Below are 17,280 nucleotides of genomic sequence, written 5' to 3' on the forward strand. Positions count from 1 at the left end.
AAATGCACTCAACACTTGTATTAGAAATGCACTCAACACTTGCATTAGAAATGCACTCAACACTTGTATTAGAAATGCACTCAACACTTGCATTAGAAATGCACTCAACACTTGTATTAGAAATGCACTCAACACTTGCATTAGAAATGCACTCAACACTTGCATTAGAAATGCACTCAACACTTGCATTAGAAATGCACTCAACACTTGCATTAGAAATGCACTCAACACTTGCATTAGAAATGCACTCAACACTTGCATTCCTTGATAGTGCCACTGAAGCGACACCGATAGTCAGCTGAAATGAAGCGGTACCGATATCATGCTATGAAGCGGTGCCGATATTATCCTGAATTGAAGCGGCACCGATATTCTCCTGGCATGAAGCGGTACCGATATTCTTCCGACATGAAGCGGCGATCCGATATTCTGAATTGAGGTGGCACAGATATTCTGATATGAAGCGGTGCCGATATTCTTCCGACATGAAGCGGCGATCCGATATTCTGAATTGAGGTGGCACAGATATTCTGATATAAGCGGTGCCGATATTCTCCAGGTCACGAACTCCGGGTCAGTCACAGGTGCCGTGAGGTAACATGGGGAAAGGTACGAGAGTCAGAAGACCACGGTACGACGGTACTCTACGATACGATTTTACCGTACGATCCTTGAGTACGACGGTACGACCTTTGCGTACGACGGTACGACCTTTGAGTACGACGGTACGACCTTTGAGTGCGACGGTACGACCTTTGAGTGCGACGGTACGATCCCTGAGCACGACGGTACGATCCTACATCACGACTATACGATCCTAGAACTCGACGGTACGATCCTACATCACGACTATACGATCCTAGAACGCGACGGTACGATCCTACATCACGACGGATGGTGGGCGCCCATGGCGATCGTAACTCGTATGAGCACAGCTGCGACAATTTTGACCCTTGCCCAAGGTCGCTTGACCCCATTCTATTACGTCTGTGTGTTTTCCCCGTCTCGAACATAGTCCTCTGATGATGTGGTAATACACGAAAGCGCCCAGGATTTCCCCGTGTTTTCCTTGTCCTTGTGCAGGTGTTTCAGCTTGTCTATCTATCTGTCTGTCTTTATCTATCTATATTTATGTATGTATGTATCTCTCTCTCTCTCTCTCTCTCTCTCTCTCTCTCTCTCTCTCTCTCTCTCTCTCTCTCTCTCTCTCTATGTATATATATATATATATATATATATATATATATATATATATATATATATATATATATATTCATACTATTCGCCATTTCCCACGTTAGTGAGGTAGCGTTAAGAATAGAGGACTGAGCCTTTGGGGGAAAATCCTCACTTGGCCCCCTTCTCTGTTCCTTCTTTTGGAAAACTAAAAACGAGAGGGGAGGATTTCCAGCCCCCCCGCTCCCTTCCCTTTTAGTCGCCTTCTACGACACGCAGGGAATACGTGGGAAGTATTCTTTCTCCCCTATCCCCACCAACAGCGTAAATGTAAAAGGAAAAATCGCGTGTTAACATTTTGATATGACATCCTTTTACAGTCCTCCTGTTATTTTGTCATTTATATTTTTGTCATCTATAGCTTATACATTACACCATCTTTTGTTATTTTGTCATTTATATTTTATGTCATCTATAGCTTATATGCTCCATCATCTGTTGTTATTTTGTCATCTATTGTTAGTTAAGTAATCTATAGCTTAATTACATTTCCCTATCTTTTGTTATTTTGTCATCTATAGTTAGTTAAGTCATCTATAGCTTATTTGCTCTCCCCCATCTTTTGTTATTTTGTCATTTATAGTTAGTTTAGTCATCTATAGCTTATTTACACTCCCCCATCTTTTGTTATTTTGTCATTTATAGTTAGTTTAGTCATCTATAGCTTATTTACACTCCCCCATCTTTTGTTATTTTGTCATTTATAGTTAGTTAAGTCATCTATAGCTTATTTACACTCCCCCATCTTTTGTTATTTTGTCATTTATAGTTAGTTTAGTCATCTATAGCTTATTTACACTCCCCCATTTTTGTTATTTTGTCATTTATAGTTAGTTAAGTCATCTATAGCTTATTTACACTCCCCCATCTTTTGTTATTTTGTCATCTATAGTTAATTAAGTCATCTATAGCTTATTCACATTCCACCAGCAAGACTGGAACCCCTGTTCACAAAACCCCCGCAAGACACATTTATTTATTGGTTATGATCCGTTAACACCGGCTCACTGTGGTATTGTGGGATCACTGCACTTCCCTGGACGCTTTGTGCAGTGCTGTGCATAAAGAGAGAGAGAGAGAGAGAGAGAGAGAGAGAGAGAGAGAGAGAGAGAGAGAGAGAGAGAGAGAGTTTGATTCTCCCCATGAGACGCCGCTGTAGATACGGGGGAAGGGGGGAAGAGGGACGAGTTCTTCGCCAACTCTTCTCAGTAAGAGGATATCGTCCAACCCCCCTCCCCCTCCCCACCCCCCTCTACCCCCCAGATATACGGGGGGGAGAGGATGGGTGGGGGAGAGGAGGGGGGGGGATGCGACGACGATAGACTCATAGAGGGGGGGAGGGGGAGGTGATGGATGGAGGTGAGGGAGGGAAGGAGAGAGGGAGGCGACGTTTCTTGTCCAAACCTGATGATGGAACCGACTTTCGATAGCCGTGTTACAAGCTGATACACGCGCACACACGGGAGTTTGGGGGTTTGGATGTCGAGCCGTGAGAAGGTCCGATGTGGGAGAGGGAAGGAAAGGGAGGGGGGGGTAGGGTTGATGGTAGAGTATGTAGGGAGAGGGGTAGAGGGTAGAGCATGTGGAGGGAAGGGGGGGGGGAAAGGGTAGATGGTAGAGCTTGTGAAGGGATGGGAGGGTAGATTGTAGAGCATGTGGAAGGAGAGGGGGAGGGTAGATGGTAGAGTATGTGCAGGGAGGGTAGGTGGTAGAGTATATGGAGGAAGGGGGGGAAAGGGTAGATGGTAGAGTATGTGCAGGAAGGGTAGACGGTAGAGTATATGGAGGGAGGGAGAAAGGGTAATTAGTAGAGTATGTGGAGGAAGGGGAAGGGTAGATGGTAGAGCATGTGGAAGGAGAGGGGAAGGGTAGATGGTAGAGCATGTGGAAGGAGAGGGGGGGTGTAGGGTAGATGGTAGAGCATGTGGAGGTAAGGGGGGAAGGGTAAATGGCAGAGCATAGACACACACACACACACACACACACACACACACACACACACACACAGGACAGGATGACACATCCACCCCCTCCTCCCACACCGCCTCACCCCCTCCCCCTTCCCCCTTCCCCCCCAGGGTAATCCCACGCACCCCCCACCCCAAAGTCCCACCACACACCCTACTCCCTCCCCTCCACACACCCCCTCCTCCCCTCCCATTAGTGAGGGGAAAACAAGTGTTTGTGACGACAACTTGCAAGTGACACTTACTCTCACACTTAATAGAATGCCTCATGGTCGCCAGGTGTTCCCGCCGATGACGTAAGGGGAGAGGGGAGAGGGAGGGAAGGGGGGGGAGGGAGGGGATGGTGATAGGACTGGGTAGGATGAGGGAGTGGATAGGGGGAGGAAGGGGTAATTGTGCTGACTGCGTGAAGTATGGGTGGTGGAAGATGGAGAGAGAGAGAGAGAGAGAGAGAGAGAGAGAGAGAGAGAGAGAGAGAGAGAGAGAGAGAGAGTAGATAAAGACAGGAGTATATGGTGTGGGGATCGGGATGGGTACGGAGGAGGGCTTGGCCGTGGGAAGGGGGGAGGGGGGGGAGGAAGGTTGTGTGGTAGGTGGGACTGGTTGGGGCGGGGGGGGGGGGGGGGGGGGGAGGATGGTAGATGGTGGTTGGGGTGGATGGTAGATGGTGGTTGGGGGTGGATGGTAGATGGTGGTTGGGGGGGAAGGGATGGAAGGAGGTCGAGGCAGGTGAGGGGAACGTAGGGGGGGAGTTAGGGTGAGGGTGTGGAGGGGGGGCGCCTGGGATGTGATGTTGAAGGAGGAGGAGGTTCGAACACTGTATGGTCGACCAGGTGTCCGTCAGCCCGGCGCGGCGCCCTTGTCTCTGGACGGGCCAGTCCCAGGGCCCTGACGAAGGAGGAGGACCCGGCACTGGGGGCCGGTCCGGCCCTTGTCTTAGGACGGGCCTGTCCCTGGGGCCTGACGAAGGAGGAGGACCCGGCACTGGGGCCCGGCCCTTGTCTTAGGACGGGCCTGTTCCTGGGGCCTGACGAAGGAGGAGGACCCGGCACTGGCGGTCCGGCCCTTGTCTTAGGACGGGCCTGTCCCTGGGGCCTGACGAAGGAGGAGGACCCGGCACTGGGGGGCCCCTTGTCTTAGGACGGGCCTGTCCCTGGGGCCTGACGAAGGAGGAGGACCCGGCACTGGAGCCCGTTCCTTGTCTTAGGACGGGCCTGTCCCTGGGCCCTGACGAAGGAGGACCCGGCACTAGGGGGCCCTTGTCTTAGGACGGACCAATCCCAGGGGCGTGACGGGGAAAGTCACAGCTCCCCTCCTTACGGCACCAACACCACAGCTAGACTGGTGGTGGTGGTGGCCCTCCTCTCCACCACCCTCCCTCCACTCCCTCCACTCCCTCCCTCCCTCCCTCCCTCCCCCCACACACACACCTATCACGCTGATTTTCCAACTTGAGCTTGGGGGGGGGGGGGAGGAGGGGAGAGGGAGGGGAAATTTCAACACAGGACACCTCTCGCTCTCTACACTTCACAGATATAAATACATATGTATCTATCTATATTTTTTTTTTTTTCCTCACTTCCCACACAAAACACTTCCTCAAATCACGCGCGACTCGTCTTTCAGCTTCTCCTCCACTTCCGATACTCTTTATCAAGCACTTCCAAGATATAGATATAGATAGATATTTATTTCAAGCTTCGCAACAATTTCGTCTCACATCTTGTTAAAGTCGTCCACTTCTGGACTGCTTTTCAACACAGGCCCAAGGCGCTGCCCTGACCCATATGGCCAACACGCCGCTGATTCTGTAGCTGGGTTACTGTAATGGATAACTGGTAGCTGTATTTTGCGTAACTCTTGTGGCCTCGCCCACGTGGGAGCGGGGGGCGGCGGGGCAGGCGGGCTGGATTGTGTGTGTGTGTGTGTGTGTGTAAGAGCGCACGTATCATCATCCCCCGCGTCCTGCAGGAGCGCACGTAACATCCCCCGCGTCCTGCAGGAGCGTGCGTGTCATCCCCGCATCCTGCAGGAGCGCACGTATCATCCCCCGCGTCCTGCAGGAGCGCACGTATCATCCCCCGCATCCTGCAGGAGCGCACTAACATCCCCGCATCCTGCAGGAGCGCACGTAACATCCCCGCATCCTGCAGGAGCGCACTAACATCCCCGCGTCCTGCAGGAGCGCAGCGTATTATCTCCCGCGTCCTGCAGGAGCGCACGTATCATCCCCCGCGTCCCTGCAGGAGCGCACGTATCATCCCCCTCGTCCTGCGGCTTCGTTCGCACGAAGGATATCACGAACGGAAGGATGACGCACCGAGACAGCACGAACGAAAAGGGACACGTTCGTACGTAAGGTCGTCCGGTCGTGGATGGCCCCGTTTCGTACGTAAGGTCGTCCCGTCGTGGGATGAAATCGCTCCCTCCCTCCCTCCCTGCCCGCCCGCCTGCTGGGAGGAAATGCGCTCCCTGCCCACGGCCGCCCCCCCTCACCTCACCCTCCCTCCTGCTCACCCTTGGAGGGAATCCTACGCCGGGCGTGTGGGGTCCGGACACCAGACGGAGGAGGCACGGACGAAGAAGGGAAGGGAACGCCCCTCTTCATCATCATCATCATCATCAGGCCCTCCGAACTCCTCTCTCTCTCTCTCTCTCTCTCTCTCTCTCTCTCTCTCTCTCTCTCTCTCTCTCTCTCTCCTCTCTCTCTCCTCCAACCCTCCGGTACGTAGCTGGGAAGCTGTGGTGGTTACAACAACAAGTGTGGGTTGGGTGGGGGTTGTAGGTACATGAGAACCGACTAATTGTGTGGCGAGGTGGCGACGGGAATGAATAAAGGCAGCAAGTATGAATCATGTACATGTGTATATATGTATATGTCTGTGTATATGTATGTATGTATACGTTGAAATGTATAGGTGTGTATATGTACGTGTGTGGACGTGTATGTATGTTCATATGTATGTGGGTGGGTTGGGCCATTCTTTCGTCTGTTTCCTTGCGCTACCTCGCTAACACGGGACATGAAAACATAATCTTGTCTTATCCTCTCGTCTTATCTCGTCTTGTCTTATCTTATCAATGAAAACATAATCTTGTCTTATCCTCTCGTCTTATCTCGTCTTGTCTTATCTTGTCTTATCCTCTCGTCTTGTCTTATCTTGTCTTATCCTCTCGTCTTATCTCGTCTTGTCTTATCTTGTCTTATCTTATCAGTGAAAACATCATCTTGTCTTATCCTCTCGTCTTGTCTTATCTTATCAATGAAAACATAATCTTGTCTTATCTTATCTTGTCTTATCTTATCTTATCATGTCTTATCTTATCAATGAAAACATAATCTTGTCTTATCCTCTCGTCTTATCTCGTCTTGTCTTATCTTGTCTTATCTTATCTTGTCTTATCTTATCAATGAAAACATAATCTTGTCTTATCTTATCGTATCATGTCTTATCTTATCAATGAAAACATAATCTTGTCTTATCCTCTCGTCTTGTCTTATCTTATCGTATCATGTCTTATCTTATCCATGAAAACATAATCTTGTCTTATCCTCTCGTCTTATCTTATCTTGTCTTATCTTATCGTATCATGTCTTATCTTATCCATGAAAACATAATCTTGTCTTATCCTCTCGTCTTATCTCGTCTTGTCTTATCTTATCAGTGAAAACATCATCTTGTCTTATCCTCTCGTCTTATCTCGTCTTGTCTTATCTTGTCTTATCCTCTCGTCTTGTCTTATCTTATCGTATCATGTCTTATCTTATCAGTGAAAACATCATCTTGTCTTATCCTCTCGTCTTGTCTTATCTTATCGTATCATGTCTTATCTTATCCATGAAAACATAATCTTGTCTTATCCTCTCGTCTTATCTCGTCTTGTCTTATCTTATCAGTGAAAACATCATCTTGTCTTATCCTCTCGTCTTATCTCGTCTTGTCTTATCTTATCGTATCATGTCTTATCTTATCCATGAAAACATAATCTTGTCTTATCCTCTCGTCTTATCTCGTCTTGTCTTATCTTATCAATGAAAACATAATCTTGTCTTATCTTATCAATGAAAACATAATCTTGTCTTATCCTCTCGTCTTGTCTTATCTTATCGTATCATGTCTTATCTTATCCATGAAAACATAATCTTGTCTTATCCTCTCGTCTTATCTCGTCTTGTCTTATCTTGTCTTATCCTCTCGTCTTATCTCGTCTTGTCTTATCTTATCAATGAAAACATAATCTTGTCTTATCCTCTCGTCTTGTCTTATCTTATCGTATCATGTCTTATCTTATCAGTGAAAACATCATCTTGTCTTATCCTCTCGTCTTATCTCGTCTTGTCTTATCTTATCTTGTCTTATCCTCTCGTCTTATCTCGTCTTGTCTTATCTTGTCTTATCCTCTCGTCTTGTCTTATCTTATCTTGTCTTATCCTCTCGTCTTGTCTTATCTTATCGTATCATGTCTTATCTTATCAATGAAAACATAATCTTGTCTTATCTTATCGTATCATGTCTTATCTTATCAATGAAAACATAATCTTGTCTTATCCTCTCGTCTTGTCTTATCTTATCGTATCATGTCTTATCTTATCAATGAAAACATAATCTTGTCTTATCCTCTCGTCTTGTCTTATCTTGTCTTATCTTATCTTGTCTTATCCTCTCGTCTTGTCTTATCTTGTCTTATCTTATCAATGAAAACATAATCTTGTCTTATCCTCTCGTCTTATCTCGTCTTGTCTTATCTTGTCTTATCCTCTCGTCTTGTCTTATCTTATCGTATCATGTCTTATCTTATCAATGAAAACATAATCTTGTCTTATCCTCTCGTCTTATCTCGTCTTGTCTTATCTTATCGTATCATGTCTTATCTTATCAGTGAAAACATCATCTTGTCTTATCCTCTCGTCTTGTCTTATCTTATCAGTGAAAACATCATCTTGTCTTATCCTCTCGTCTTGTCTTATCTTATCAATGAAAACATAATCTTGTCTTATCTTATCAGTGAAAACATCATCTTGTCTTATCCTCTCGTCTTATCTCGTCTTGTCTTATCTTGTCTTATCCTCTCGTCTTATCTCGTCTTGTCTTATCTTGTCTTATCCTCTCGTCTTGTCTTATCTTGTCTTATCCTCTCGTCTTATCTCGTCTTGTCTTATCTTGTCTTATCCTCTCGTCTTGTCTTATCTTGTCTTATCCTCTCGTCTTATCTCGTCTTGTCTTATCTTATCAATGAAAACATAATCTTGTCTTATCTTATCAATGAAAACATAATCTTGTCTTATCCTCTCGTCTTATCTCGTCTTGTCTTATCTTATCAATGAAAACATAATCTTGTCTTATCCTCTCGTCTTGTCTTATCTTATCAGTGAAAACATCATCTTGTCTTATCCTCTCGTCTTGTCTTATCTTATCAGTGAAAACATCATCTTGTCTTATCCTCTCGTCTTGTCTTATCTTATCTTGTCTTATCCTCTCGTCTTATCTCGTCTTGTCTTATCTTGTCTTATCCTCTCGTCTTATCTCGTCTTGTCTTATCTTATCAGTGAAAACATCATCTTGTCTTATCCTCTCGTCTTGTCTTATCTTGTCTTATCCTCTCGTCTTAATCTCGTCTTGTCTTATCTTGTCTTATCCTCTCGTCTTGTCTTATCTTATCAATGAAAACATAATCTTGTCTTATCTTATCTTATCATGTCTTATCTTATCAATGAAAACATAATCTTGTCTTATCCTCTCGTCTTATCTCGTCTTGTCTTATCTTGTCTTATCTTATCGTATCATGTCTTATCTTATCCATGAAAACATAATCTTGTCTTATCCTCTCGTCTTGTCTTATCTTATCATGTCTTATCTTATCAGTGAAAACATCATCTTGTCTTATCCTCTCGTCTTATCTCGTCTTGTCTTATCTTGTCTTATCTTATCGTATCATGTCTTATCTTATCCATGAAAACATAATCTTGTCTTATCCTCTCGTCTTATCTTATCTTGTCTTATCATGTCTTATCTTGTCAATGAAAACATAATCTTGTCTTATCCTCTCGTCTTATCTGGTCTTGTCTTATCTTATCTTTCTTATCTTATCTTGTCTTGTCTTGTCTTGTCTTATCTTGTCTTATCTTATCTTATCTTTAGTGTGGCTCTATTGAAACCCAAGAGTCTTCGTAGGGGAGCAGTGTGTGTGTGTACACCACTGTGTCTCACACCTTCTGTGCCACACACATTCTCAGACCTTCTGTGCCACACATATTCTCCCTAGCTGTGGCTACGACATCCCCCCCCCAACCCCAAGGTTAACAAGGGTCAGCCCATCCGTGAATGATGAACTTGGAGATGGATGATGAAGGGAATACGTAGACGAGGCAACGAGAGATAGAGAGAGAGAGAGAGAGAGAGAGAGAGAGAGAGAGAGAGAGAGAGAGAGAGAGAGAGAGATGATTAAAAGATATTAAAAAAGAAATGAAGTTAGAGATGTATAATGAATAGACATATAGACGAGGCAACGAGAGAGAGAGAGAGAGAGAGAGAGAGAGAGAGAGAGAGAGAGAGAGAGAGAGGGAGCTTTGTTCGGGTTTGGTTGTAGTAAATGTGATGTACGTAGGAGATGCATTATTCTTGCAGTCGCCAGAGAGACCGGAGGGGGGGGGAAGGGGGGGGTGGCAGGGGTTTTAACTCTGAGTCATTCGACTGTTCCCCCTCCTCCCCCCCCAACACACACACACACACACACACACACACACCCGACACACACCCCTCCCCCCACCCCCCCCCAAACACACACCCCTCCCCTCCCTGAACCCTCTCCCCCTGCAGTAGCGACATGAGATCAGGGACGGAGTTTATATATATATCTTCTATTACGTTTTTTTTTTTCTTTTTCTTTATTCAACTTGCGATTGTCGGGTCTGGTGACGGAAGGTTGGTTTAACGAGGTGACGACTGTCGTGCGTCCCCCCCCCCCAGTGACGGAAGACGGAGGGGGGTGAAGGGGGGTAGGGGGGAGTTGTTGTTTGAACGTAACGGGTTGACGTGTGCGTCGGTCGGACCTTACGACTGTCGTACGACGTCCAGGGACTGTGGGGGAAGGGGGGAGGGGAGGGGGGAAAAGAGTCGTTCGGGGGAAAGTCTTATCCCTTGCGACGTCCGTCCGTCCGTCGGAGGGTGCGACCGTCGCAGCCGAGCCTTACGACCTCCTGAGCTTCGCGACGGAACGGAGATGGTGATGGTGGCGGTGACGGGTCGCGAATCCCCCTCTCCCATCAACACACCCCTTTCCCTTCCTGCTCCCTCCCTCCCCCCACCCCTCCATCCCTCCTCCTTCCCCTCCCTTCCATCCCTCCATCCCCACGACACCGCCAGGAACTCCCCTCCTCCCTCCCTCCCTCCTTCCCTCCACCCCTCCACCCCTTTCATATCCTCCCCCCTTCCCCCTCCCCCTCTCTCTCCCCCCCCACCAACACTCAGGAATGCAGCGTGTCCGGCGGGTTGAGAGAGAGAGAGAGAGAGAGAGAGAGAGAGAGAGTGGGGTAGGTAGGGAATCAGAGAGTTTGGTGGTGGGGGGGAAGGGGAAGGGGAGGTTTGGTTGGTTAGGTTAGGGGATTGGTGGAGGAGGGGAGGGGCGGGGGAGGGGGAGCATTGTGTTTGGCGGGGTAGGTGGGGGGAGTGTGTGTGAAGGGCTCGTTCGTTCGTCAGGGGGTTCGATTCCCCTGCCGCCATATCGACCACCAGCGGGACGTGGTGGGGAGGAGGTGCGGACAAGAACGCGTGCTACGACGGGGACCAACATGACTTCCCCCCCCCCCCGCCTCATGGGGAGGGGAGGGAGGGGAAATAACTCCAATCCACATGGAAGTTTTCGCCAACAGCAACAACCCACCCATCCTCCTCCCTCCTTCCCTCCCCCACGCCCTCCACTAACAACACCCATCCCCCACCCACCCCCTCCCTCTCTCCCTCCCTCCCCCTCCACTCCTTCCCCCTCCCCCTCAGATGTAGGAGGTACAACCAAGCAACCCTCCCCCCTCCCTAAGCAACTCTTCCCCCCCTCTTCCTTCCCTCCTCTTCCCTCCCCCTTCCTAAAGCCATGATCAATAATACATGTAGCCTTACCTTCAGCTCTGTCTATTGATCTGTACGCATATGTATATACGCACTTGCGTCTATGTGTGTTTGATGGCGAGTTTGCGATTCGCAGGGAGAGGAGGAAAGGGGGGAGGGTGAGGGAAGGGGGTGTTCTGCGCTCGTCCTGCCCCCCCATATTTCTCTTAACCTCATGTATATATATATATATATATATATATATATATATATATATATATACACCTCAGCGAACAGTATATGTGTGTGAGTGTGTGTGTGTGTGAGTGTGTGTGTGTGTGTGTGTGTGTGCGTTGAGCAGTGGCAACAACATATAAATCCACAGATGACAACTTCATTTGCCCGAGGGCTGGTGAGGCGGTGGTGCACGAGGTAGGGCCCCCCCATCGGCCCCGTGGGGCCCCTTGTGGGCCCACTTCCTCGTTCGAAGCCCCGAAGAACGAGACAGTGGCGCTCCACTGATCAGACACAAACCACACGACCACTTGTTTCCACCCACACACCACACTGATACACTCACAGTGGCATATGTAATTCAACTTAATCACACATACATATATACATATATATATATTATATACATATATATACATTTCGTAGTTTTCTGATGTCCTTTCAAGGTTTTCGGGGCTTCGGAAGCAGTGGGAGTGTCGCTGCTTCGTACTTGAACTTGCGAAGCAGTTCAAGTGTGACTCGTGTGTGTGTGTGTGTGTGTGTGTGTGTGTGTGTGTGTGTGTGATTGGCTTGTCTGAGGGGTAGTTCCACCCGCTTGTTAGCCTGCCGACAGTGATTCCCTCGCTGAGCACACGACCCCCTGTTGCCACACCTGTTCACAGTGGCCATCTCAGCAGTGACTAAAAACTCCCTCCACTTGTTGCTGTGAACAGTGACTCGATGACATAACACTGTTTGCAGTGAGACTTCTTCTTCCCCTACTGATCATCACTGTGGTGTTACCGTGTTCCCACGCGAGACGGGCGTTCCTCCATCCATCTCCCGCGCTCCCTGGTGCTCCTGCAGGGTTCGACACACACGCCCACACACACACACACGCCCACGCACACACACGCGCCCACGCACACGCCACTGAAGCCGTTGCCGCTGAAGACCGTGGTGTTGCCTCACTGCTTCAGTGTGTGTGTGTGTGTGTGTGTGTGCGCTACGGTCAGCAGCAGCTCCCTTAAGGAACACGGGGCAACCACCCCAACCCCCCCAGGGGGCACGGCGGCAGCAGCATCCCCAGGGAACACGAACCAGCCTCAGGGGGCCGCAAACGCCCCTGTGGAGGAACGGGACGTCCATTGTCGCCTGGAGGAGCATCTTCAGGAGCTGTAGCACCTGCTGGGGGAAGTGACGTCCTTGGCAGGAGCATGACCTCCAGGAGCAGTAGCATGACCTCCAGGAGCAGTGCATGACCTCCAGGAGCAGTGCATGACCTCCAGGAGCAGTAACATGACCTCCAGGAGCAGTAACATGACCTCCAGGAGCAGTAACATGACCTCCAGGAGCAGTAGCATGACCTCCAGGAGCAGTAACATGACCTCCAAGAGCAGTGCATGACCTCCAAGAGCAGTGCATGACCTCCAAGAGCAGTGCATGACCTCCAAGAGCAGTGCATGACCTCCAGGAGCAGTAACATGACCTCCAGGAGCAGTAACATGACCTCCAGGAGCAGTAGCATGACCTCCAGGAGCAGTGCATGACCTCCAGGAGCAGTAGCATGACCTCCAGGAGCAGTAGCATGACCTCCAGGGAGCAGTAGCATTACCTCCAGGAGCAGTAGCATGACCTCCAGGAGCAGTAGCATGACCTCCAGGAGCAGTAGCATGACCTCCAGGAGCAGTAGCATTACCTCCAGGGAGCAGTAGCATGACTTCCAGGAGCAGTAGCATGACCTCCAGGAGCAGTAGCATGACCTCCAGGAGCAGTAGCATGACCTCCAGGAGCAGTGCATGACTTCCAGGAGCAGTGCATGACCTCCAGGAGCAGTAGCATGACCTCCAGGAGCAGTAGCATGACCTCCAGGGAGCAGTAGCATTACCTCCAGGGAGCAGTAGCATGACTTCCAGGAGCAGTAGCATGACCTCCAGGAGCAGTAGCATGACCTCCAGGAGCAGTGCATGACTTCCAGGAGCAGTGCATGACTTCCAGGAGCAGTAGCATGACCTCCAGGAGCAGTAGCATGACCTCCAGGAGCAGTAGCATGACCTCCAGGAGCAGTAGCATGACCTTCCGAAGCTAGAGCAGCATGACCTCCAGGAGCAGTAGCATCTCCCTCAGGAGCGACACCAGAGGTCTCTGGTCCAGGAGGAGTTCCGTGTATAGCAAGGTCAGTAGCGGCAGTGGCGGGACCCGGTTTCAGAGGGTGAAGAAGTACGGCCTTCATCACCATGGGTCACCTTCTCCAGGAGTCCTGCGCCCTTCGCTGAGGTCGTCAGGTGCAGCGTTTTCTTGGGGTCGTTGGAAGGGACACCTTCTTCAGTAGCCCCGCGCCCTTGGAGTCATCGGGAGGAACGCCTTCTTCAGTAGCCCCGCGCCCTTGGGGCATCGGGAGGAACGCCTTCTTCAGTAGCCCCGCGCCCTTAGGGGTCATCGGGAGGAACACCTCCTTCAGTAGCCCCGCGCCCTTAGGGGTAAACGGGGAAACAAACACCACCTTCATGTAAACCGCCCCCCCTGCGCCCTTACGAGGGGATCCTCGCATACACCACCTTCTTCAGGAGCGCCCTCCCCGCCCCCGCGCGCCACCGAAGGGCGCGCGGGGGCGCCCCATCGTAAGCAACAGTAGGGGGGGGTCATTCATCGTCGGGCAGCACCTTCGGTAGTGTAGCGCCTCCTTCGTCGTCGCCTCCGTCGTCGTCGTCGTCGTCACCGCGGGACCCGCTTGCCCCCGACGCGCAGCACCATCACATGCACGACTAACACCGACCCCGGATCTGGGGGGCGGCGCTCCCCTGGTTTCGGCGGCGCCGTACGAGGGGGAGGAGGGAGGGTGAGGGTCGGGTGGTGGTAGAGACGGACGGACGGACGGACACCCTCCCACCTCCTCCCCCTTTCCTCCTCCTCCTCCTCCTCCTCCTCTCCGCCGCCCCCTCCTCCCCCTCCTCCCCACGCCCCCTCCGCCAGCAAGCTGACTCATAATCGCTGGCGACGAAGGGGGTGACGTGGGGGGCGGGGGGGGGGGGTGTGCTGTGTCGGGGCGCGTGAAGCGTGTTTGTGTCTGTGTGTGTGTGTGTGTGTGTGTGTGTGTGTGTGTGTGTGTGTGGAGGGGGAGAGAGAGAGAGAGAGAGAAGGGGTTTAGAGGGGGGGTGAAGCCGCCGGCTTGGGTTGAGGGGCGTGGGAGACGGGAAACAGCCATTGCGAAGGGCGTGTGCGTGTGTGTGTGTGTGTGTGTGTATGTGTGAGGGAGGGAGGGGTCATGAGGCGACAGGTGAGGGCTGGGGATGAGGGCTTAAGGCGGGGGCAGCCGAGGGGAGAGAGAGGGGAGGAGGAGGAGGAGGAGGAGGAGGGAGAGGGGAAGGTGAATGTCAAGGGGGTGGGGGGTTGTGTGTGTGTGTGTGTGTGTGTGTGTTGCTGCACGTGGTCTGCCCTGTACACACACACGCGCGCGCGCACGCACGCACCTGGGCGTGGCGTGCCGGACGCTGACCCTAACAAGCCGGTGGACCGGGCTTGGCTGGCTGCCTGCCTGCCTCTCCTAGGGGGACGGTTAGCCTAGCTGCTGGGACGGTGGCACTGGCTGCTAGGACGATGGCCCTAGCTGCTGGGGCGGTGGCACTGGCTGCTGGGACATTGACCCCCCCCTGGCTGCTGGGACATTGACCCCCCCCTGGCTGCTGGGACGTTGGCTCTGGCTGCTAGGACGATGGCCTTAGCTGCTGGGACGGTGGCTGTGACTGCTAGAACAGTGATCCCTGAGTGCTAGGACGGTGGCTCCAGCTGCTGGGGCGTTGGTTGAGGCTGCTAGGACTATGGCTCTAGTTGCTGGGATGTTGGTTGAGGCTGCTAGGACTATGGCTCTAGTTGCTAGGACGGCGGCTGTAGGCGCTGGGACGTCGGCCCTTGCTGCTGGGGCACAGCGACCCTGGTTTGCTAGGGACAGTGACCTTGTCCACGAGGGTCGGTGACCCTGACTGCTAGGATCGTGACCCCCTGGCAACTGGGACAGTGGGCCCCCTAGCTGCTAGGACATTGACCCTGGCTGCTAGGACAATGCCCCTAGCTGCCATGCCAGTGACCCCCTCCCCCCCAAGCTCCTGGGACAGTGACCCTGGCTTCTGAGACAGACAGTGACCTTGGCTGATGGCAGTGTGACCTTGGCTGATGGCAGAGTGTGACCTTGGCTGATGGCAGAATGTGACCTTGGCTGATGGCAGAGTGTGACCTTGGCTGATGGCAGAGTGTGACCTTGGCTGATGGCAGAGTGTGACCTTGGCTGATGGCAGAGTGTGACCTTGGCTGATGGCAGAATGTGACCTTGGCTGATGGCAGAGTGTGACCTTGGCTGATGGCAGAGTGTGACCTTGGCTGATGGCAGAGTGTGACCTTGGCTGATGGCAGAGTGTGACCTTGGCTGATGGCAGAGTGTGACCTTGGCTGATGGCAGAGTGTGACCTTGGGCTGATGGCAGAGTGTGACCTTGGCTGATGGCAGAGTGTGACCTTGGCTGATGGCAGAGTGTGACCTTGGCTGATGGCAGAGTGTGACCTTGGCTGATGGCAGAGTGTGACCTTGGCTGATGGCAGAGTGTGACCTTGGCTGATGGCAGAGTGTGACCTTGGCTGATGGCAGAGTGTGACCTTGGCTGATGGCAGAATGTGACCTTGGCTGATGGCAGAATGTGACCTTGGCTGATGGCAGAATGTGACCTTGGCTGATGGCAGAATGTGACCTTGGCTGATGGCAGAATGTGACCTTGGCTGATGGCAGAGTGTGACCTTGGCTGATGGCAGGGTGTGACCTTGTTTGCCGACCCCTTCCGTCCTTGGGATTCTAACCCGGACCCGTTAGATGGGGGTCGCACCACTGACCACTGAACCACGGAGACCCCCTTCACGTATGAGCGTCCTCCCCTCCCTCCCCCCTCCCCCAGGTTCGAACTGGGGGCGGGGGAGAGGGACGTGTGTGTGTATGTGTGTGTGTGTGTGTGTGTGTGTGTGTGTGTGTGTATGTGTGTGTGTGTGTGTGTGTATGTGTGTGTGTGTGTGTGTGTGTGTGTATGTGTGTGTGTGTGTGTGTGTGTGTGTGTGTGTGTGTGTGTATGTGTGTGTGTGTGTGTGTGTGTGTATGTGTGTGTGTGTGTGTGTGTGTGTGTGTGTGTGTGTGTGTGTGTGTGTGTGTGTGTGTGTGTGTGTGTTACGGGCCAGCCGCTCCGTCACATGGCCAGGTGGAGGGTTTGATTGGTGGGGGAGGGGGTGTTAGGGGGGCGTCTAGGGAGGGATGGGCGGGGTGTTGTGGGGAGGGTGTTTTTTTTAAGGGAGGGGAGGAGAGGGGAAGGGAGGGGAGGAGGAGGGGGATCCAGGGGCGCATCAGGGGTGTTCCCCACGAGGGGACGGGGCGGGGCGGGGCGGGGCCAGTCACTGGAGGCTACGGTGGCGTGACCCTCGCGACTGTGACGTCATGGCCGTGGGGAGAGGCTGTGACGTCATGTGTTGTGGGGGAGAGGGGTAAAGTCATGGGATTAGGGAGGGAATGTGACGTCATGGTATAAAGGGAGGGAGTGTGACGTCATGGGATAGGGGAGGGAGTGTGACATCATTTTATTAGGGGAGAGGAGTGTGACGTCATGGTATAGGGGAGGGAGTGTGACATCATTGTATAGGGGAGGGAGTGTGACGTCATGGTATTGGGAATGGGTGTGACATCATGGTATTGCGGGAGGTCATTAATGTGTTGGGGGTTGTGACATCATGGTGTTGGAGAGAGGGGGAGGAGTATGACGTCATGGATAAGGGGGAAGGGGGCAATGGCTGTGT

The 17,280-nt window shown here is 51.5% G+C and overlaps 1 protein-coding gene across 4 annotated transcripts in view; it reads right to left on the minus strand.

Annotated features, from left to right (window-relative positions):
- Window positions 1-17,280, minus strand: part of LOC139751469 (nuclear hormone receptor FTZ-F1 beta-like) — a 515,727-nt gene that overhangs the window by 308,105 nt on the left and 190,342 nt on the right. The window contains exon 1 of one of the 4 annotated variants that reach the window (XM_071666908.1): window positions 3,449-3,506. The exons of the other annotated variants lie outside the window; for them this stretch is intronic. Coding sequence (XP_071523009.1) covers window positions 3,449-3,473 — 25 coding nt within the window. The 5' untranslated portion in view covers window positions 3,474-3,506. Of the gene's footprint in view, window positions 1-3,448; window positions 3,507-17,280 lie in introns of those variants that run through there. 4 annotated transcript variants of the gene reach the window in all.

The sequence above is a fragment of the Panulirus ornatus genome, chromosome 11 (genome assembly GCF_036320965.1).
Source record: "Panulirus ornatus isolate Po-2019 chromosome 11, ASM3632096v1, whole genome shotgun sequence".
Taxonomy (NCBI): Eukaryota; Metazoa; Arthropoda; class Malacostraca; order Decapoda; family Palinuridae; genus Panulirus; species Panulirus ornatus.